The sequence below is a fragment of the Meriones unguiculatus genome, chromosome 4 (genome assembly GCF_030254825.1).
Source record: "Meriones unguiculatus strain TT.TT164.6M chromosome 4, Bangor_MerUng_6.1, whole genome shotgun sequence".
Classification (NCBI taxonomy): domain Eukaryota; kingdom Metazoa; phylum Chordata; class Mammalia; order Rodentia; family Muridae; genus Meriones; species Meriones unguiculatus.
This window is the reverse complement of record NC_083352.1, coordinates 6,278,245-6,300,372: the sequence shown is the minus strand read 5'-3', so window position 1 is coordinate 6,300,372 and position 22,128 is coordinate 6,278,245. Positions and strand designations below refer to the sequence as shown.

Genomic DNA, 22,128 nt, shown 5'->3' with positions numbered 1-22,128 from the left:
CCAGCACTGGCCGTTCACATTTTGCTTGTGTAGTTTTACAAGGTTAACTCTGTTACAAAAATACAATCACTAACAATCAAATAGGCTTAAAGGGAAAAGGGACACATTGGCCAGCTCTAAGTCTCCTAGCATCTGAGGCTAAAGGTAAGCAGGTTGGTTGGTTTGGCTGTGATTGACAGCTGAATGTGTTCTACTTCATGCAGAGAGACTGCCATAAAGCTGCTTAGCGTATATGTGGGGACACATCAGGCTAGAGTATGCCAAGGTATAATGCAGCCGAGATGGACAGTCACTCGGCCTTTTCCTATATCAGCTTTCAAGAAAAGATGAGTAGGAAATATAAGCTCACAACTGGCAAATTGTGATACTGTGATTCCATTTCAAGAATTATAAAAAAGTTCTAGAAGATTTAAGTCAACCAGGTCAGGGGAGCATTTCAGACTTCCAAAGCAGGGTGTTGGAGACTTCTGGCTGTAGGGGTTATCTGCAGTAGAGTCCTAATATGAGGCTGATCAGCACTGTGGGCTGGAGAGGGGGCTTAGGGAACCCCTGTGTGTGGCTGATCACGTAAGATTTATGAGCTTGGACTCCGGTGATGCCGATTCCAAGAACTCAAGCCCATCTTCATGAGGGGGAAGGAAGTTCCCAGGATGAGGCTGGCAAGGAAGACAGATAAGGGCTGAGGGGATGATTGAATCCAGATAGGCAGCTCCCTTGGGAAAGTATTAGTGTGAATTCCCTGTGGGAGGATGGACAGATTATATCTGGTTTTATGGGACTTCCTTTCCTTTTGACTTTTGAAATGTGGAAAGTGAGGATGAGGGCCGGCCATCCTGGAGACATTCCGCCCAGAACCCGCTGTTTCCTTTCCTATGTTAGTTTTGTTTCGCAAGTTAAAAACACAGGCTCTTTGGGAAGCAAATGAGAATTGAATTTCTAAAATGTTCAAATCAGCCTAACATTTTCTTTTTAGACTCAAGGATCAGATTCGTAGAGAGCAGGGATGCCTGCCTATATCTTACGTTTTTTAATCATTACTTTCAGATGGCATTGTGGAGTGTCAGCCTGGACCACCTGGGGACCAGGGTCCTCCTGGGACTCCAGGAGCGCCAGGCTTGACAGGAGAAATGGGAGAGAAAGGTAAGGAGTTCTGTTTCATTTCACTTGTGTGGTAGCTGTGTTTGGGCTGAGCAGCTTCACCTGCTGACTGGCTTAGGTGTTTTCAGACGAGGGCCAGGTGCAGGCATATTCACTATTCTCTGCTTGGGGGTCCTTCACATCCCCTCCCAAGAAGACACTCTGTAGCTCGGCTGAGGATGTCTGGTGCTGATGCCGTGGTGGGGAGAAGGAGGGGAGCCCTAGCCACGATGGCCGGACGACTGTCCTTCACATACTCTCAAGATTGAGAGTCTAGCCTTGTTGATGTATTAACAGCGGATACCAGAAGCCTTCAGTTCAAATGCTGAGAGTGTCCTTCTTGAAGGACACAAGCCGTTTAAGCCAAGTCAGGGATGTGTACACGGTTACTGACGAGCTCTCACGTGTCTGCGCAGTCGGGGCAGACAGCTCCGCCGCTGCTGGATTAACCAGCTTTACTGTGTGCTCTCAGTTTTATCTCTAGCCTTTCAAGTGTTTGCTGTGATGTCAGTGCAGGACACTGATTTATCTCTTTGCCAGTTGGATCCGGGGAAAGGGGGACTGTTGCTGCACTAACAGTGCGAGCATTGACGTAGCAGGAAGTAGACAATGGCATTCCAGTATTTATGTGCTTGTTAGACTTGGAGCAGAACAAACTGGGGCCCTCGTAAAACCGGCCCATGGTTGACCATTTCTGGCTTGACCTATACAGAATTTTGGCCCTTTGGAAGTCCAAACGTTGCATGGGAAACGGTGTCAGAGGTCAGCTTAGGGTGGCTATGTAACTCTCCTCACCACAGTCACCACAGTGGACTGTGGTGGAAGATATGGAGCAGCAGGACGCGGGAACATGTGTGACAGATGAGTTATACACTTTTATGATGGACCCAGGGTCTAGAGATTTTTAGGCTGAAATCTTTCCATCTAACTATCCTCTGAGTCCTAGGAGATGCAGCATGTAGGTGCATGTATGTGAGTGTGTGTGTGTGTATACGTGTGTGCACGTGTGTGTCTGTGTGGTGTGATGCTGGGGCCTGAACTATTCTCATGGGATGGGTGTGAGATCATCTAACTAGTGAGCAGTGCTGCAGGCCATGATGATGACAGAGAAGGAAGACCCTGGCTGGACCACCCCCAGGACTCCTGTGTCTACTCTCGGAGCAGTGCAGAGCAGTCTGTTGGCAGTCTGAGACACAAATCAACAGTGTGATAAGCACCCATCAACCGTGTGCTGAGCATCCATCAACCATGCTCTAAGCACCCTGTGCTTCCTCTTTCAGGTCAGAAAGGAGAGAGCTGCCTTGCGTGTGACACAGAAGGACTTCGAGGCCCTCCTGGGCCACAGGGCCCCCCAGGAGAGATTGGTAAGCCATAGGGCGTGAGGTGAAACATGTTAGAGATGGCTCTGGGGTTGGACACTGGCTGCCTCAGACGCAGAGGCATGACAGTGAGGATGAAAGCTGTCACCAAGCGTGTCCACATGAATGGCTGTGCCATGCGCTTACCTGGTTGATGGAGGCTGGCACAGTGGTTCTTCCAGATCAAGGAAGGCTGGTGGGTTTGTCTCACAGGCTGCTGGGATGAGGGACACTGCATCTTCCCTTCTCAGGGACTTGTGCATGAGGCTCATGACTGCCTCTCAGAGCCTGTCTTGGCAGTTTGAGTTTTACTTCTCTACTGCCCTGGATGTTTCTTCTGATAGTCTACTTCACAGAAAGATTTCGATGAGGTTGGGTCTTGGGGCAAAGGGGTTTGGAAGACTTGTCTCACAGCTGTTCTGCTCCTGTCTGTTTTTAAGGTTTCCCCGGACAGCCAGGGGCCAAAGGTGACCGAGGTCTGCCCGGCAGGGATGGTCTTGAAGGATTGCCGGTAAGTGCACCGCTGGGAGAGCGCATTCGTGTTCGAAGCCATCACTGTAGGAACAGCCGGAGTGAGTTCTCATTATGCTTGCTCCAGTGTGGTACGGGAGCTGGCCCAGTGACTGTGGGTGTGCCTCTTTTTGTATGCTCACATAGGAGACCCAGAGAACAAGAGACTTAGACCCACTGTCCACGTTCCCAAAGCCGTCTCACCTCCCTACTTGCTCTTGGTGTTCAGGTTCCACTGGGCAGCATAGCATCCCGCCCACAGGGTCTCAGGCTCAGGATGCCGGCCGCCGTGGTCCTCTCTTGTGACCAGGGCCTATGGCATCCCCTGCATGATCTTAAATCTTGCCAAGGATGGGTTCAGCCCAAGAGCTTCTGCAGAGGGAGGGAGGGAAGCTGGCACTCCATGTCACCAGCATGTATTCTGTGTAGATGGTATTCATGTATTCCAGGCTGTAGGCAGATCCACATGTGCTCACAGGGACGAACATGAAAGCTTTCTGCTGCATAGAATTCAGCTTCTAAGCTTTGTTCTGAGAGAAGCCATTCGGAGATGAGGAGGGTTCCACCTTTAATAGTCCACTGTGCACACTTGGTCTGTTTGCAAGCTTTTCCTCACCCCTCCCCTCCCCTTCCCTCTGCCAGGTTCTGTAAGCATTGCTAGTTTCTATACATCTTTTGAGCTCTTTCTTCTTTTTTGTTAGAAATGAAAAGTTAGGTATTTGACCTTACCCTTTTCTGACAAAACTCTTTAAAATTCTTCACTGCTTTTGGATATTGCTGGAAGCATCTCTCGAGGAGGCCAGGGCAGAATTGAGTCAAAGTAGGAGGGAAGCAGCAAGAATGCTGCAGTGGCTCTGTGCTTTTGAAGTCAGATCCCAGCTCTGGGCTGCAGAATGCCTCTGGTGCCTAGAGGGCTGAGTTAGAAGACACGACTATTTAAAACAGTTCTGAGCAGAAAAGTTCAAATAGCATTCCGTGGTGGAGATCAAAGTGAGAACTTTGAAGGCAGAAAAGGGTCTTTCTACCTCTGCTCATCGCCTTCATCCTTTATCTGTGCAGTTTTCCTGGGGTCCTTCTTGCCTCTGCTCTGGTTAAAACCCAAGCCAGGCATTCAGCTCCTGACCCAAGATAGCACAGAAAATTCCAGAAGATCAGGGAAGTGAGGGAGAGGAACAGCTGGAGGAGTCATCAAGATAAAGAAGAAAACACCCCTCCCCCCTGACCTTCCCAACATGGGCACGGCCCCTGAAGGCCAGGGCATGTAAGCAGCTTCCTGGGAAGCTAGGTCATGGCTTCAGATGTGGTCCTTGTGTTTTGAATGTGGCTGGAGGCTGGAAGATATGGAGCAGCAGGACGTGGGAACATGTGTGACAGTGGCTTTTCCTTCTATTGAGGTGGTGTTTTGTGACCTTTGCCTTGGAAAGCCAAGTGTTTGATTTTAGGAATAAACAGTAGGTCTAGCAGGCACTGACTAAGCCCAGGGCCTAAGTGGAAATTGTCAGAAGTAGATAGTACAGATGTTCCATCTGGGTAAAGCGGCCAGGGCCGAGCTTTCAAGGCAGCGATTAATCCTATAGGGCACATGGATCAAATAGACTTTGCATGGGGCATCTTTTCAATAACATCTCAGATCCGGGAATTGTTTGTGTTAAAAGAGTTTCTGAGCTGTCTTAGTACCATCAGTGCCCCTTTTAAGAAATAAAGGGGATGGAGTAATGGCTCAGTGGTTAAGAGCACTGGCTGTTCTTTCAGAGGACCTGGGTTTAATTCCCAGCACCCATGTAGCTGTCCACAATCATAAGGAACTTTTGTTCCAGGGGACCTAGTATCCTTTTCTGATTTCCATGGACACCAGCCATTCATGTGGTACACAGCCATATTTGCAGGCAAAATACCCATACACACAAAATAAAAAAATTAGGGACAGCAAGATTCTTCTCCTAAATCCTTGACACCTCTTTGGCCTAGAAATCAAGGAGGCAGATGAAAAGCCTTGGTTCTTCTTCCAAAGAGGACTTCAGAAACATAATCCCAGTGAAGCTGACTGTTTTCTGGAATGACAGCCATACAACATGGTAGAAAAGACCCGAATGTCCAAGGAAAGGCTTTATAGGGCTGTCTGTTTCCTTCCAGTACATGTCTGTGCATAGTAACTCAGGAAACAGGCTAAGAAAGAAATCCTTGCCATTTGATGAAATGCAGAAGTTTCTACAATCTTCTGCTGACATTTCCAGCAGTTACTGTCCATTCTTCAGCCTTGTGCAAATAATCTCATGTGCAGATTCTAGCTCAGGGCTAGCCCAGAGCATCTATCACAGTCCAGTGGAAGGCTCGGCCACCTCAGAGGCATTCTGTGTTTGCACCACTTCAGTGTGGTATCCAGTGGCCGGTGGTGGTGTATGAGCCCTTGAAATGCGGATAGCTTGGCTGAAGAGCTGATTTTCGCCAATAATGTAAATATTTAAATTGTATACAACATGGCAGAGAATGACTGCTAAGACCTCCATCTCAGGGTGAGCCTGCTAAAGCCTCATGTGTGGACCCCAGGGCTCCACGGGGCACAGTGGGCTAGTAAAACTTCCCTGTCCCCCAGCCTTTGCGCTTATGGCTCTTAGGAGCACTGGGGTCAGGAAAGTTTGTTATCCTTTCCACATTAGTCCCACCCTAGATGGACTTTGAGCAGCCCACAGAGACGTGTGGGCCAGGAGGGTTCACTCTGTAACACCTCACCCCCCAGCCCCCACCAGCATCAGTGCGTAGGTGGCCTGGCACCATGGGCAGGCTTCGCAGACTGGTGCATTTGTTCCGTAATCACCCGCTACACTTCCTGGCTGGCTAGTCTCAGGGATGTGGCTCACTTCTTTGCTAGACTGGGACTCTCATGCTTTCCTTACAGAGTTGTGATAAAGGTCAGGAATGTACATGGGGGTCCTGCATGTCTGTATGACTAGTGGTTGCCATTTTTTTTTCTATAATTTTTTTCACAAATTTTGCTGTGAAGTGGTCTTCTAATCTCTTCCTTGGAGAAGTAGACACTGTAGGCACACACAGTGGTTCGTGATTGTAGTTCACACCTACCCAAAGGGCCTTTTGATACAGTTTATGAAAAGAGATGAAAACAAAGTAAGTTACGGAGAGTTTGGATTCCGCCAGGACCGCAGTGGGCCTGGTGAGACTTCTCATGCCCAAGAGGCCAAGCAGCTGGAGCTCTTTCTTCTGCTGTTGTCTTTGTTTTGTGTGCCTCAGCTTTCAAAGCAGCTGGGGGAGAAGGGTGGTGGCTGTGGACAGTCTTCCTAGCTTCGACTTCCAGGAGCTAAAAATATTCTTGTGTGTCTCTTGACAGAGTCTCGGGAAAGTCCAAATAGCTTCCCAAAAACCCAGTTAAAGAGCTGGCACTGGGCTTCTCTCCTTGGGTTTTCCCAATCACCGGTGCCCTGGGAGCCCTTATCTCTTCCGGACTGTGGGGTGTGAATTACGAAAGGAAACCCGGGCAGCTTCAGTAGTGAACTCCCAGGCTGGGTGAACAATGGAGGCCTCAGCTCTCCAGCTGTCCCAGCTGCCTCTGCTCTCAGACGCAGCGTCTTGAGTTCCTGGTTGGACAGAGCTCCAACAGTTGCCAGGACATGCCCTGGAAATCTTGACAGTCATTTGGGGAAGGAAAGTGACTCAAGGATTTCTCAAGACTGTGTTCAGTGTTACCCCCTTCCCTTCTGGTCCATGCGGACCGCCTAACAAAGTAATGGATTTTAAGAAAGCTGCGATGGCGCTGTTTTTGTTGCAGAGCTGCTGGCTGGCATCTCCATGACATCTGAAGATGTGGTCGTTCCTGGAACGGCGGCTCCTCAGCCCCAGGACTGAGGGACCGCTGATGCATCTCACAGTAGGGTCTTTGTGTCACAAGATGTTCTGTTTCTGTAGGGTCCGCAAGGTTCACCAGGCCTTATGGGCCAGCCTGGAGCTAAGGGAGAGCCTGGCGAGATATTTTTTGACATGCGCCTCAAAGGTGACAAAGGAGATCCAGGTTTTCCAGGACAGCCAGGCATGCCCGGAAGAGCAGGAACTCCTGGAAGAGATGGCCACCCAGGGCTCCCTGGACCCAAAGGCTCCCCGGTAGGTCCATCTCCAGACTTGGAACATGTGTCTTGCAAATGGGGATCTGCGAAGTGTACAGAAATGAATGCTTTGAGTCTCAGCCATGGTGCTTCCCTCAGATGGCGGAGACTTGCTCGTGACCCTGCGCCAGCATTCAGCAGTGAATGCAGGGGTAGTGTGTAGACTTGTATAATAGCTTACAGATGGCTGAGTCTTTTGATGTTTCGGGACTGAATGCATGAGTTTTCCTGTCTCATGTCCTTCATGGGAGACAATTCTCAGGCTAACAGTACCCCCGTCATTGTTTGAAGTGCGGGATCCTAGACCTCTAGCTGTGACCACTGCTTCGGGAGAAGAATACTGGTGTCACTTATCAACTCCAAGTTGACCTGCTGGTCCTGGTGGGGCTGGCTAGACTCTTGACACTAATTTGCTGTGGATGGCACAGCAGCAGGTACAGAAATCAGCCTTGTCTCTTGACAGTCTCTCCTCTTCTTGTCTCCTCAGGGTTCGGTAGGATTGAAAGGAGAACGAGGTCCCCCTGGAGGAGTTGGCTTCCCCGGGAGTCGTGGTGACACCGGCCCTCCTGGACCCCCAGGAATCGGTTCCATTGGTCCCATTGGTGAAAAAGGACACGCAGGCTTTCCTGGAAGCCCAGGGTCCCCAGGCCTTCCAGGTGAGACGTCAGGACCTGAAAGGGACTCTTCAAGGTCAGAGATGCGGGGTACACAGTGTTTCACTTCTTCCCAGAGGGGGGATGTGACCAGACAAGTCTGTCAGTGCTGTGCTTCCTTTCTCCCTGTGTCAGATGGCTCGCACAGAGAGCACAGATCAGCTAGTGAGCCTCTCAGGGAGAAGGAGGTAGAACATGAGACTTTATTTTTAAATCATTTTCTGCTCCTTTCAGCTTCTGCATTTTCTAGGCAGTATAATCTTCACCCTCTGCTGATGTTCAGGCATCTAACTTGCAGTGCCTGGGTTGCTATTTAATTCTTCCTGGCTTAGGTCACTTGCTGACTGCCTTTAGAGTGGTTTATGTACCAACCCCTAAGCGAGTATTGGTAAGCCTTGTGAAAAAAGACCCAGGCCCTGCCGTCCTGTGCTCTCCATCAGGGTTCGTTAGAAAACCCACAGCAAGGGTAACATGCTGCTTCCTCTGCCATCAGTGCCCAGAGCGACTGAGGGTGGCTGGATTGGGGGGGGTACAGCCCTCTGCCTGGCATAAGTGGGCACTGGGCACTAGGATTGCATACTGACCTGAACAAGCCTGTCACAAGGCAGTCTTGGAAGTTGAGGCAGAGGCCAGAAGTGGCTTTCCACAGAGAAGGAAGTAGGTGTATGCACTGGGAAGGATTTTAAAAGTTGTAAAGGTTAATGAAAGACTCAGGGTGGTTAAAAAACAGTGTTAGGGAACCCGTGAACAGAATTCCCCGCAAGAACTCCACACAAACAACTCTGTGCTTACAGCACTGATGATGGTTCCCCTAGCCATGGCTGTAGCCAGACTACACCAGTTCCTGTCCTCCTTAGGGATGTTGTTTTCTCCCGGCAGTATTAGCCCAGGGGTGGCACCCTGAGGAGCTGTGTTGTCACCATTGTCATCAGCACAGTCAGCTTGACCTCCTTACTAACTGTACTTTGTGAACAGAGGGACTGAAGTGTCTCTCCTGCTGGTAACTCCTCCAGAAAAGGGAAATACTGGGATGGTTTAGGAAGACCCCAGTAAGCCAGAGAGAGAAGTTTGGTCGCTTTCCCCATGGTTCAAAATCAACAACTTGTGGAAGCCATGGAAGGATCTGAGAGAATCGGCAGCATGCTTCTGGTAGATGCCGGCACCAGGAAGAAGGGTCTAGAAGGAGGTGCTGCTGGCTGTGCTGACCAGCTGTTCACATTCTGGAGGGTTCCCAGCCCTCTAGACCCTGTCAGTTTCTGGATCTGAAAGTTGACCTTTGATCCGCAGAGCTGTGTTTATGTGGTGACCAGAAAGCCCGGATTCCAGGGGCTCCTGGATAGCAGATGTGTGCCGGGGTCAGCCGGTTCTCACACTCTGTGGTGAGAGGCAGGCCAACCATTCCTGGAGGGTCCTCCAATGTGGCGTTCCTATGCTGTGCTGATCCCTGTGCACACTTGGAGGAGCCTTGATTCCTCCGACCGGCAGTGTCCTGGCCTCCGAGGGTTCCCTGGGGCTTAACTGGGAAGAGGTGGGGCCTGAAAGTGGAGAGGGCTGGGTTACCCCAGAGCACTAGGAACTGTGACACTGCCAGGGTGGGGTAGCACACAGCCACCATTGCCTAGCTCTTGTGAGCAGCTGCAAGTTCAGCCAGACAGAAAGCAACTTAGATTCTGTTTGATGGAATGAAAATAGGGTTGTCTGGGGGTTTTTGTTTGTTGGTTGGTTTTGTCTTTTGGTTTTTATTTACTTATTTTTTGGGAAAAGCTAGCCAAGAATCGACCCAGGGCCACCTAACTTTATGTTTTGGGAGATTTTTCCAGCTCTCCAGGGCTTAATGTGAAACTCTTAAGGAATCTGGAGTCAAATAAACATTTTGGTCATTTGGGGACACACATCTTGAGTATGTCTGGTTGAGATTCTAGACATGCAGGGGAGAAATGAGAAACCCAAGGGCTTTATGTGCAGGGGTTTTGGGTGCTGTAGAGGATGGGGAGAGGTGGCCACAGCCTGTGTGTCCTGTAGGTGCAGGCCTGAGCTGGGGAGAGGTGGCTCCTTTGAGGTGTACTGAGAGATTGCTGGGGTGTGATCCTGTCTTCAGAAAGGCTGAGGTGTGACAGTTCCCACATATGATTCTGTGGTTTTCCTCCCTCAGGTCCAAAGGGTGAAGCAGGAAAGGTTGTCCCACTCCCTGGCCCCCCTGGAGCTGCAGGACTTCCAGGATCCCCTGGGTTCCCAGGGCCACAAGGTACTGTTGAAGTCGAGCTTGCCTGGCTACCACAGGTCTCCCTTCGGCATTTCTCACACTGACCACTTGCCTTCCTCACCACAGGTGACCGAGGTCTCCCAGGAATCCCAGGACGGCCAGGCATCCCGGGAGAGAAGGGTGCCGTGGGCCAGCCAGGGATTGGATTTCCCGGGCTTCCTGGCCCCAAAGGTGAGCCTGGTGTGGGACTGCGACCCTGGCCAAAGGGCCAAATGGGGAAGGGAGTCCTGTCACTGAGTGACTGGTCTGCGGTGAGGGTTGTGGTATGAGCTTCATGTGAACCTGTGAGGAAGAACAGGCCCTGGCAGGAAGGACACGCCCAGTCCCTCATGTGTTCGTGCCGCTCAAGCGACGGTGATCCCACCGCCTCAGGCAACTGGCTGGTGCCATCTTGGTAGAGGGTCTGCTCCAGACACAGGCGGTAGATGAGGGCTGTGTAGCCTGCCGGGCATCGGCACGTGCTGTTTCCGTCTCCGTGTTGTATTAGTTACTTTGTGAGATGCTGCGACAAACCACTGACCGGAGCAAGTTAAGAGAGGGAGGGAGGGCTTTTCTCAGCTCCTGACCTGAGGATGCATCGTGGTGGGAAAGCACTGGCACTGGAGCGTGCTGCGGCTCCTCTCCTGTTTGTAGTCAGGGAGCAGAGAGAGAGGGATGGACGCTGGGGCTCAGCTCATGGTTTCGTTCCATCACTGACCCAGCCCCTGGGATGGCCCCGCCGCCATGGCGGGTCTTCTCACCTCACTTAAACCAGCCCCCAAACCCCTTCAGACATGCCGAGAGGTCTCGTCTCCCAGGTGACTCTAGACTGGCAGCGTGACAGTTACTGACACAATGAAGAGTGTGCAGAGAGTGACCTTGTATCTGTAATGATTTTCTCGACTCCTCAAAACAGGTGTGGATGGCTTGCCTGGAGAGAGAGGCCTACCCGGCAGTCCAGGTCGTCCTGGATTCAATGGCTTACCTGGAAACCCAGGACCACAAGGCCAAAAGGTGGGCACTGACCTTCTCAGGCTGCCTGCTCCTACTTCTTGTTAATTGGGTATATAATATATGGATTATTGATTTTGTAGGATTTCTTTTTTAGTGATATAGTATACAAGAGGCAGAAGGGAAAGTAGTGGTTTCAGCTTTGTGAATATTTCTTGCCCTGTGCTGGGTCCCAGTGTGAAATGTGTTTCTAACTGTGGGTGGCAGATGAAAGCTGTTTGAGGTCCACCTCTGAAAAGAATAAGTCAACTGGGAGGGAAACTAGATACTCCAGCAAAGGCTGCTGTGGCTGAGATGGCCATGCTGGTGGCCCTTTAGCAATGGTGTCTTAGGCATCTACTCTTGGCGTCAACAGAGCGCCCTCCAATTGTGACAGCTAGAAACACATCCCCTCTTTGCCCGGTGTGCCCTGGGTAGACATGTTTCTGGCCCAACCTTGTGCTGTGCGATTTAGCAGTTTTCTTGTCCTCCAGTGTCCACCTTCTGCATCTTCCTAGACTGGATGGGAGTTTTTGGGTGACTACTGGTCACGCCTTTCCTGTTCTGATTAGGGGAAACTGAGGGAAACTGCTGGAATGCATGAACGTGAGGTGGGGGAAAGGACCCATGATGGAACTAGTCTGGGCTTGTCCTCACTCTCCTGGAGACAGCAGGTGTGGCAGGCGACACAGCTGCAGTCACCTAGAGCCAATGCTCATGATTAATTTGCTTCTGGTGTCTTGGTGATTTCCAGGGAGAACCTGGCATTGGGCTACCAGGACTCAAGGGGCAGCCAGGCCTTCCGGGCATTCCTGGTACGCCAGGAGAGAAGGGCAACATCGGGGGACCAGGCTTCCCTGGAGAACAGGGCTTAATCGGCCCTCCTGGACTGCAGGGGATCAGAGGTAATGCTTTCGACTGTGTCAGGGTGTCTGTGTGCTTTATGTGCTCACAGAATTGTGTGCTCTGGCCACAGCGATTGGGTGTGTGGTGAGAATCTATGAGGCTTTTGTATCTGTATCTGTTGAGCAAATGGAGGGTGGACAGAATGAAATACACTCTATTCTGAACTTAGTCCCGTCCTTCCCAACAGGTGACCCAGGACCTCCTGGTGTTCAAGGCCCTGCAGGTCCACCAGGGGTTCCAGGAGTAGGACCACCTGGAGCCATGGGCCCTCCCGGAGGACAAGGACCACCAGGGTCATCAGGTGATACTACAGTTCCTTCCTCAGAGCCTGTGAACTGTGGGGTGAGAAGGGAGGTTAGCACAGTTGCCAAAATAAAGGGAAGGGAGAGTACATTCCAGTTTGTAAAAAAACAGTTTGGTTGTTTGCTTAATCCAAACTTTGTAGATTCCCATTATTTTCTCCCATTGAGGCTAGTTAACTTGTCAAAGAAATCTGTTACATACATCTTCAGTAACATTTAAGATTTTATGTAATGTAATGTCTGTTATCTTTGTTAGGAGCTAAGTTGTTAATAATATAAACATTGTTTTTTTTTTTTTTTTTGTCTAATTGCCTTTGTCTTTGTATCAACAATCCTAAAATTATGCTAGTACGGGGGGGGGGGGCAAAATATTCAGTGAAAACTACTCTACACTGGCTGGGGCAAGTACATTTTCCAGAGGTAATGATGACCCATGCTGGCAGAAAGAGAAGGGCTTTCTCTTCTTACCCACTATCTTGACGACCCCGAACACCAGGCATCACTCAAGACCCCAGTGCTGGCACGCTCACATGCTGTCTTCAGTATTCTTCCCGACAGTGCCCACTCTGGAACATCCTGTAAGTTATTCACTTTGCCCAACCTCAGGTCCACCTGGAGTCAAAGGAGAGAAGGGCTTCCCTGGATTCCCAGGCCTGGATATGCCTGGCCCCAAAGGAGATAAAGGTTCTCAAGGACTTCCTGGCCTTACAGGGCAGTCAGGGCTTCCTGGCCTTCCTGGACAGCAGGGGGCTCCTGGACTTCCAGGGTTCCCAGGTAAGTGACATCTGAGCTTTGCCCAGATCCCTCAAGAGGGAACATTGCTTACTTCCTTCTTTTCTGACTCCTAGACGTTTACCATTTGAGGTCCATGCAGGGGTACTTTCTTAACATGCCTTTTGCACACAGGTTCTAAAGGAGAAATGGGCGTCATGGGAACTCCAGGACAACCAGGCTCCCCAGGACCAGCTGGCACCCCAGGGTTACCTGGAGAAAAAGGTAAGAGGTCTGACAGCTTGCAAACCATGCTGCTGTGAGTGTGTGTCACACTCTCTTGTGTCTTTATTTCTTGAGAATCCTGGGAAGTTCTTACGCTATTATGGATCACATTTAGTTTTAAGAAGCAAATGAAATAAGTGCAGCAGGTGGCTCACAGGCTGGAAGATTCTGCTCTTCCAGAGGATTACCTCCATGCGCAGAGTGTGGGTTGCAGTGCTGTGGCTGCCTTGCTGGTGTGGAGAAGATGAGAATGGCTTAGTTTCTCTCTGCAAAACACTGTGGACATTCCAGTCACACGAGGGTGCATGTCCTGTGCTCATGTCACAGGCAAACTGGCTTTGTATTTTTTGTTCTCTGAAATTGATCCAAAATCCTGCTCTTTTAAAAGGAAGAAGCAGCTGACTATAAACATAAGATGTAAAAAGGGAAGTTGATGTCAGGATGCAGAAGTTTTCCATCCTATTTGTTTATAATCGAGGGGGGGTGCTTGGGAGTGACAGAGGATAGAGGATTGAGAAAGACATTTTGGAAGGAGGGAAAATGTAAGTGATATGTGCTGGAATTATTAGTGTCAGCTTCTGACACGTTCTAGATCCTTCCCAACTTTGCAGGTTCCAGCTGGAAAGTGTCTTTCAGACACGGCTGGGTCTGGGTCTCACTGGGTGCTTGCTTCTCTTTCCTCTATAGGGGACCATGGCCTTCCAGGCTCCTCAGGACCTAGGGGTGACCCTGGCTTCAAAGGTGACAAAGGGGACGTTGGGCTTCCCGGCATGCCAGGATCGATGGATCATGTGGACATGGGCAGCATGAAGGGACAGAAAGGAGACCAAGGAGAAAAAGGTGTGTGGGAAGAGAGTGCTCAGTGACAGGCGACACAGGCCTCCCTGGGGAAGCTGTTTCTCTACGAGCACATATCTTCTCGCTCTTCTGCAACAGTGCTTCCTCAGCAGATATGGGCGCTCACCATGTTTTTCTGTGGCATACAGGACAAATCGGACCCACTGGTGATAAAGGTTCCCGAGGAGATCCTGGAACCCCTGGAGTTCCTGGGAAGGATGGGCAGGCAGGACAACCTGGACAGCCAGGTAGGTGTGGACAGTTATGGCCAGAGTCCTTTCGAGGAACCCGCTTCTTGGTGCTTTCCCCAGAGGTTGACCTGTGGGGTTTCCTCTGTTTCTTTCTAGGACCTAAAGGTGACCCAGGTCTTAGTGGAACACCAGGAGCCCCTGGACTCCCTGGACCCAAAGGATCGGTTGGAGGAATGGGCTTGCCAGGTGATTTGAATGTGGAGTCGAAGTCTTTGTAACATAACACCGAGTGCACACTGGGACAGTGGGATATCTGCAGGGTGGCCCTGCTCACTAGGAGGCTGGAGAGCCTGGCAGCCATGTCTCTAGTGTACAGTCTCCTGTGTAGGGTGGGTGGCTTCTGGTGATTTGTGTTCAGTGCCACGGCGTCAAGTTCAAGTTGTTCTGTTGTCTCTGTGTCACTAGGTTTACCTGGAGAAAAAGGCGTCCCCGGCATCCCTGGCTCGCAGGGTGTCCCCGGCTTACCTGGAGAGAAAGGAGCAAAAGGAGAGAAGGGGCAGTCAGGTCTGCCTGGCGTTGGGATTCCTGGGCGGCCAGGCGACAAGGTGACCGTCTCCCCTCTGTGGAAATCTCCTGGCACACTTCTGTCAACTGTCTCTGCACACTCATGAACTGTGATGCAGCACCCCTTCCAACTAACTCAAAGTCATCTCCTGCTTCTGCTCACCACCTTTTCTCCCCAGGGAAAACTCTAGATACTCTTTGAGAGGTGAGGGTAGCTGCAGATTCCAGGGAGGAAGGAGAAGGGCAGGCTGAGGAACTTGGCAAATAAATGGAAAGGAGACACTGTCAGTTCTGTCTCTCAGACACGGGCTTTATTTCTTTGCTGGAAAGAAAGGGAACTCTGCAATGTGCTGCTCATGGCATGAAAATCTGTTACCTGAGAAGCCGTTTCCAGACCTGGAGCTAATGAGCTGTCTTCTTCCTCACAGGGAGACCAGGGGCTCACTGGTTTCCCGGGCAGCCCTGGTGAGAAGGGAGAAAAAGGCAGTGCCGGAACCCCGGGGATGCCAGGGTCCCCAGGCCCCAGAGGTTCTCCAGGGAGCATCGGCCATCCAGGTAGGGGGGTGCTGGCAACCTCTGGGCAGTGAGCTACAGAGGACGAATGCTCAGGTCCATACAACTTCCGGACTTCCATTTTCTCTTTAGGAAGCCCGGGCCTACCTGGAGAGAAGGGAGACAAAGGCCTGCCAGGGCTGGATGGCATTCCTGGTGTCAAAGGAGAAGCGGGTAAGCACCCTTTACTGGTGCTTGGTGGGCAGGTGAGGTGTTGGGGAATGTAGTGCCAGCTTCGTGGGAGAATCCTTTACTGTGAGAGGGCCCTGGTGTGCTGTTTGGGGTCTGGCGTTAGCAAGAGGTTCTATCCCTTCACTTTCAGATCCACGGGCAGAGCTGTAGGGTGGTCACGGTTTGGGGGAGATGAAGCCAGCGTCTCCAAGCTGCTTTTGTAATGAGATGGGCATTTCAGACCTTTCCCTCCTTTCCCCGTGCGAGCACTGGGTGGGGCTGATGCTGTTCCCAGCAGCTGAGAGGGTCCTGTTGGAGGCGTGTCAGAACTGACTTCAGGGATGCCAGGAACCCACAGGAACAGCGCTTTACCGTATCTGAAAGGGATCACTTCACAGATGCTTCATGAGTGACTATGTCGTTTCTCCCCAAGGTCTCCCTGGCACTCCTGGCCCTGTAGGCCCAGCCGGCCAGAAGGGAGAGCCTGGCAGTGATGGAATCCCAGGGTCGGCAGGAGAGAAGGGTGAACCAGGTGAGTCCTGTTTTGCTTCCCAGCGGAAGTCATGCTGTCCACTCGAAAGGCTGCCCGCCATGTTGGAAAGCACAGAGGCGCCTGTGTTCCCTGCTACTCTGAAAACATAGATGTGGATGTGAGGGGTGGGACTGCATCTGGTGGGGATGCTCCTTTCTTCCACAAGTGGGTGCGTTCAGAAGACTCAGAGCAGCACTTTCTGGGAGAGACGCCTCCTAGGCTGTGTGCCCTGTGTTCACTGACAAGACAAGACAAAATGGAAGAGGAAATTTCCCCCCGTTTTGGAAAGGGTCCTAGTCTCCCAGGATCTGGGGGGCTTGGGGTTGCCATTGCTTTCTGCATCTTCTCCTGTTACTGATGGAAGAGCGGTACCGTGGCAGGACCATGGGTTTCCAGCCATAACAGCAGGGGTTCCTGGCTGTTACTTAGCGCTGGCTGTTCATCAGTTCCCTCTCCATCCTCTGTAGAGATAAGTCATAGGAAACCTTTCTCACGTTCTCCCTCTGAATTGCTCCTCCACCCGCTGCTTATGGGCAGTTAGCTCTCCTCTGCACTGCCCAACTCCTTTGAGAGGGAGCTTCTGCCACCTCCTTTGAGAGGGATGGTCACCTGCAGAAAGCCAATCTGTGTGTCCCCACAGTAATCATTGCTACCCATGAATAATTGGGCTGTGTGTGTTATTCTGGCCCAAGTGGAGCTTGAGAGGAGGAGTTTCCCCCACGTTGCCGTCCCTCATAGCCCTGGGCATTATAAAGCACTGATGGGCAGCAGCCAGCAGCATCGGCTGGTATCGGCTCCTGAAGGTGCCCTCAGCTCTTTAGCAGCTAGTGCCACAGCCGCCAGGCCTAGAGTGTCTGGGGCCCTTGTCTCTTAAAGCATGACAAATCCCTGGCGTTCTAGCAACAAGGGAGTGCTGTTTTTCATTGTAAGCCTTTCCTGGCTGTTATTTTCTCTGCTGCTTCTGCTCTCTGTTTCTCTTTCCCTGGCCAGTCACTGTTCTCTCCTGCCATAGTCTCCTCTTGTGTTCTCAGCTCAGTCCTTTCTATTGATAAAGATCAAAGGTGTGCAGGAAACCTGGCCTGCTGTAGTGAGACCTATCGGCCACTTGGAGGAGGCCTCTTATTGAACATTGGGGACAGCAGACTAAAGAAGGGAGCTGTGCTTCTGCTTGTACAGCTGGGTAGAGTGGGGGAGGGCCAGCAGGCATGTCAAGGTCATTTGCAACAATCACAGGCCTTCCTTTCTGCTGGGCCACCAGGGGGAGGTGCTTCCTCTGTGGCCCCTGTGAAGATGGCTTCAACATCCCTTAGCACTCCCTGGGTCTTGACTTGCTATGTTCTGAGACTTGGTCAGGCCATCTGGAGTCACTGGAGTGTCCTCAGATTGCCATGGATCCCGACAGCCTGGCTGCAGTGAGGGCAGTCCACTGGGTACCAGAATGGGATCCGTTTGGCTGATGGATCTCCTGTTTGAGGCTGCCCAGGCTTTATTAAGGGTAGGGTCTGCCCAATGGCTGCCTGTTTCCACACAGAAAGCACAGAAAGGGTGTTTATGATAAAGACTTAAAAGCTAGACACAGAACTCTCAATTCCAGCAGCAAGCAACAGGACTTGGTAGCATCTGCCAGGGCCTCACTGTTTACCTTAGTCCCTCGTGCTCAGGGAGAGGCGAACCCTCTGATCTGCCTCTATAGGAAATAAGCTCCATTATCCCAGATCATGTCTGTTCAGCACCTCCGTGACCTGAGCAGACAGTTCTTACTCTCTACTCATGATAAGCCAGCTATAGGGAGGTAACCTTGCTCCCAGGTTCCGAGTACCCCTGAAGTGACACATGACGTCAGAGCAGCCGGGATGTTGCCTCCCGCTCTCTCTGTAGTTGAGTAAGAGGCATGTCGTTTTCTGTCTCCTTCCTGCAGGACTGCCAGGAAGAGGCTTCCCCGGCTTCCCAGGCACCAAAGGAGACAAAGGTAACACTCTCAGCTTTGCACAGTTGTGTCTGCTGCTGCTGAGATGTAAAAGAGCAGGAGCTGCTGTCCACGGGACTTAGCCTGACCCCTTAGCAAGGCAGTGATGTATCTAGTGGCTGATAGATGTCCTATGATTACGCGTGGTATTATTATTGCTTAAGTTCTGAGCAGCATGTAAACATGGGTTCCCATCCCTTGTGATCTCTTGGTCTTTTGTTTTTTAACTAATTAATTCACTAATGAAACATGTATGCTTGAATATATATATATATATATTCAAAGAACATATTTAAAGTTAAGTTGTGACTCACATATGCATCCATGGAAACATTGCATTCTGGGTAGTATCACACCTGCTAGCTACCCCACAGCTGCTTGCTGCCTCCGGTCCTACATCCTGTGCCCTGGAACTTTCCCAAGACCATCCCTCCCCCAAGCAATCACCTGTTTCGATTTAGTATACACGGATGACTGTGTATCTCTCACAAGTTCTTGCAAACACAGTTGGATAATTGCACTTTTTATAGCCTGGGTTCTCCTAACAGCATATCTGGTTTGCAGTCTTCCTGTTGTTTGTATCAGTAATTCCATCGTGATTGTTAGATACGGTGCCACTGCATCCACGTAATGGCTCGCTCCGTCCATGTCTCGGGATGAGCAGGCGCTTGGTTTTAGTACAGTTTCTTGAAGACTTCAGCACATATAAGATCCCTGGCTGTCAGTGCAGCATAGTGTCTCTGTGCTCTGCGTTCCTCTGGTCACCATCATCTCCCCCTCCACCCCTCCATGCAGGTTCCAAGGGGGAAGTGGGCTTCCCTGGCTCAGCTGGAAGTCCTGGAATTCCTGGAGCAAAAGGCGAGCAAGGATTCATGGGTCCTCCGGGCCCTCAAGGACAACCAGGCTTACCTGGCACTCCTGGTCATCCTGTGGAGGGGCCCAAAGGAGACCGAGGACCTCAGGGTCAACCTGGCCTGCCAGGTAAGGGCTTTCCCCCAGAAAAATGCTCAAGTTGTCAGCTCAGAGCTGCACTTCGGCTTCTGCTGGGCTGGTCCCTGTGGTTTCTTTTCTGTTGAGGTGATTAGAGAGCTGCAGGAAAGAAAATGACTGAGAAAGAGGCAACACAGACGCCATTTGGGCTCTAGCTTTAATTGGCACAGTGCTCTAATGCTCTCGCCCTGAGCTTCCTACTGTGCTGGTGTGATAGGGGCCTCAACCCTGGACACCAACACTGATGTGTACATCAACACTGCAATGGTGCTGCACATCCCCAAACTTCCTAACCAAGTAGCTTATTATTCATGTGTGTTAGTGGTGCTGGGGATGGAGCACGGGCTTTGGGTGTGCACATACGTCACTACTGAGTTCTAAGGTCTACACACCCAGACCTTCTGTTACCATCATTGTCTTGAGGCAGGTCTCTCTAAGTAGTCTGCACTGGCCCTGAACTCACTCTCACCCTATACAAGTGAACTTGTTCTCCTGCTGCCTCAGCCTCTGGGATAGCTGGGGTGACAGACAGGTCGTTTGGATGCTGAGTCTGGCGTTTATGTGAGCATTCGCCCTCCATTTCTTAGAGACCCGAGTTGCTCTCCAAGGCCATGGTGTTATGGTTGCTGCACCATAGCCCAGTGACTGAGTTTACAGTAGTGCCCGCCCACCTTAACCCCGTGTCTGTTATCTTCATGTTAGGGCATCCGGGACCTATGGGGCCTCCAGGCTTCCCAGGAATCGATGGGTCAAAAGGCGAGAAGGGAAATCCAGGTTGGCCAGGATCTCCTGGGATTCCAGGCCCTAAGGGAGACCCCGGATTCCAAGGCATGCCGGTGAGTGTTTGAGTGTAGAAATGTTTTTACAAGGAAGCTTTTTGGTCAAGAGTGCCATGTGTGTGTATGCCTGTGTACTCGTGTGTGACACTCTCTAGCCCCTAACTCAGTTCCTTTATTTTGGCACCAATACAAAACAAAATATCTATTACAACGTTTTTTTTTTTTTAAAAAAAAAAACAATCTATTTTATAGGAACCATTGCAAAGGAAATGCTATACTACTGCAAATTATAGTTGCGTGCCAGACTTTATAACCTATTTACAAATTCAGTGCAAATAGTCAGTGACTTGGTAAATAACAGTTCTGCACAGCCTGACAGTTGTCGTCTGAGGCTGGCAGAGGGTCAGGTGTGATGCAAATGATGACCTGAAGCAGCACTAGTGTGTGTGTGTGTGTGTGTGTGTGTGTGTGTGTGTGTGTGTACCTGTGTGTGTGTGTCTATGTGTGTGTATCTGTGTGTCTGTATATATGTGTGCGTGTCTATATCTGTCTGTATATATATATGTGTGTGTGTGTGTGTGTATGTGTGTTGGAGGTTCTTATTTAGCTTTGGTCTCCTGTAGTACAGTAGAACTCAATTCTTAGTTCCGGTTGTGTTCTTGACTTGCCTGCCACCATGGCTGAGGTTCTGGTTGGATTCTTGGCTCGGCCACCACCATGGCCAGAGTGTAGTTTTTATGCTTGCTTGTGGAGGTCAAATACATATGTTAGCGTAGATTCAGTTTCTGTCCCCATGTCTGTCTCTGTTTCTTCCGTCTTTCTGTTTCTCTCTGTCCAGCTCCTCTTCCTTCTCTCTAGTGCACTTTGAGAGAAGATGTGAGTCCAGGGAGTCGGGGTATGGCACAGTTGGAGGCGGCCTTTGCTGGGGGTAGTGGGAGCAGCACTCAGGGTTTTATTTGACGTCCACACAGGTTGTCCCTGTGGCAGAGGTGGCGCTGGTTTGGGGGCAGGCACAAAGCAAGTAGCAGTAATCACTCTTACCACGCCCGGCCCTCCCGCCACGCGTACATCCGCATAGCACATGCAGAGTGTTCCTGAGCTGATTCTCACCTCCTTATTATATATCTCTATTCCTTCCCAGTTATTCATGCGGTCGTTTTGCCCATCAGACATGCTCCCTGTTCCTGTGCAGTCACTGTCCATGTGTGTATGATTTTACATGCTGAGTATGACACTTTTCAAATTAGGATGAGCATGTCTATCTAGGATATAAAACTTTGCATATGGCTATGCATGTTAGAGGAAGGAACAGTTACCTGAAATGGCCAAAAGGTGGCTGAGATTCTTGCAAATTATTATATCATGTGCACGTAAGTAGGTGTTGTTAGATTGCAAAGGAACTTGGTGTGTAGTGTTTCTAGATATCTTCACGTAATTAAAATAATAATTCAGATGAGACCTGAAGCTGACTTTAAAGAACGGTCGCTACCTGTGATGATTAGGAAGGCTTCCAGAGGGTGGAATGGTCCTGATAGCACTGGGCTTGTTTCCACGGCAAGCGTCCGTGGCATTCTGGCTGCGTTCCTGGCGTCAAGCTGGTGGTGGAAACAGCAGCTACAAGCTGGAAGGAGCTTACTGTGCATGTGGACAAGTAGAGGGAGGCTGGGGCACCAGTGTTGACAGTACCCTCTCCTCGTGAGGTGGCAGCTAAAGAATTCTAAGAGCCCATCCGTTCTCAAGCTCCTGTGCAGAGCACGGTTGGGCTTTTCACCTGACAGGGTACTCGGGGTACTGCCGTGGGTGTCCGGAGCCGTCTGCAGCTCACACTTGCTTTGTGTGTCTAGGGCATTGGTGGCTCTCCAGGGATCACAGGTTCAAAGGGAGATATGGGACCGCCCGGAGTTCCAGGATTCCAAGGTAGGACAGTGAAATCGAGCCTGAGAGCCTCGCTGTTGAGGGCTCCAAAGGCCTCCTAAGCCCAGTGACTCCACATTCAGATGCCAGGGGCCGCAGCAAGAGATAACGCTGTTTTTAAGTTTAAAGCAGAGTGGATTGCCCTGTTTTTGAGACAAGGTCTTGCTGTCCGTCCCAGGCTGACCTCAGGCTTATGGCAATCCTTGTGCTTCAGCCCCCTGAGTGCTGGGATTACAGCCGCACACTACTGGTGCCAGCTAAAAATGGCTTCTAGGTGGCACCCCAGTCTGTGGGCACCTGTGGATGGCGGACTAAATGCATTCTGATTTTCTTAATTAAGAGCCAGTGACTCAGTCATGTGAGTCCCAGCAAGAAGTTGTGGCTCCCGGCCGATTGTTAGTTTATCGGTGCAGTCAGCAAACACGC

General features: G+C 50.8%; 1 protein-coding gene across 1 annotated transcript in view; it reads left to right on the top strand.

Moving 5' to 3' along the window:
- Col4a1 (collagen type IV alpha 1 chain) overlaps positions 1–22,128 on the top strand; it is a 110,913-nt gene that overhangs the window by 77,477 nt on the left and 11,308 nt on the right. The window contains exons 22-44 of the mRNA XM_021637533.2: positions 1,045–1,140; positions 2,418–2,501; positions 2,936–3,006; positions 6,924–7,115; positions 7,605–7,773; positions 9,923–10,015; positions 10,100–10,204; positions 10,929–11,026; positions 11,757–11,907; positions 12,096–12,209; positions 12,817–12,984; positions 13,117–13,206; positions 13,894–14,046; positions 14,193–14,291; positions 14,391–14,480; positions 14,700–14,839; positions 15,227–15,353; positions 15,444–15,524; positions 15,955–16,053; positions 17,972–18,022; positions 18,815–19,000; positions 19,712–19,845; positions 21,633–21,705. Of these exons, the coding sequence (XP_021493208.1) occupies positions 1,045–1,140; positions 2,418–2,501; positions 2,936–3,006; positions 6,924–7,115; positions 7,605–7,773; positions 9,923–10,015; positions 10,100–10,204; positions 10,929–11,026; positions 11,757–11,907; positions 12,096–12,209; positions 12,817–12,984; positions 13,117–13,206; positions 13,894–14,046; positions 14,193–14,291; positions 14,391–14,480; positions 14,700–14,839; positions 15,227–15,353; positions 15,444–15,524; positions 15,955–16,053; positions 17,972–18,022; positions 18,815–19,000; positions 19,712–19,845; positions 21,633–21,705 (2,664 nt within the window). The remainder of the gene's footprint in view (positions 1–1,044; positions 1,141–2,417; positions 2,502–2,935; positions 3,007–6,923; positions 7,116–7,604; positions 7,774–9,922; positions 10,016–10,099; positions 10,205–10,928; positions 11,027–11,756; positions 11,908–12,095; positions 12,210–12,816; positions 12,985–13,116; positions 13,207–13,893; positions 14,047–14,192; positions 14,292–14,390; positions 14,481–14,699; positions 14,840–15,226; positions 15,354–15,443; positions 15,525–15,954; positions 16,054–17,971; positions 18,023–18,814; positions 19,001–19,711; positions 19,846–21,632; positions 21,706–22,128) is intronic.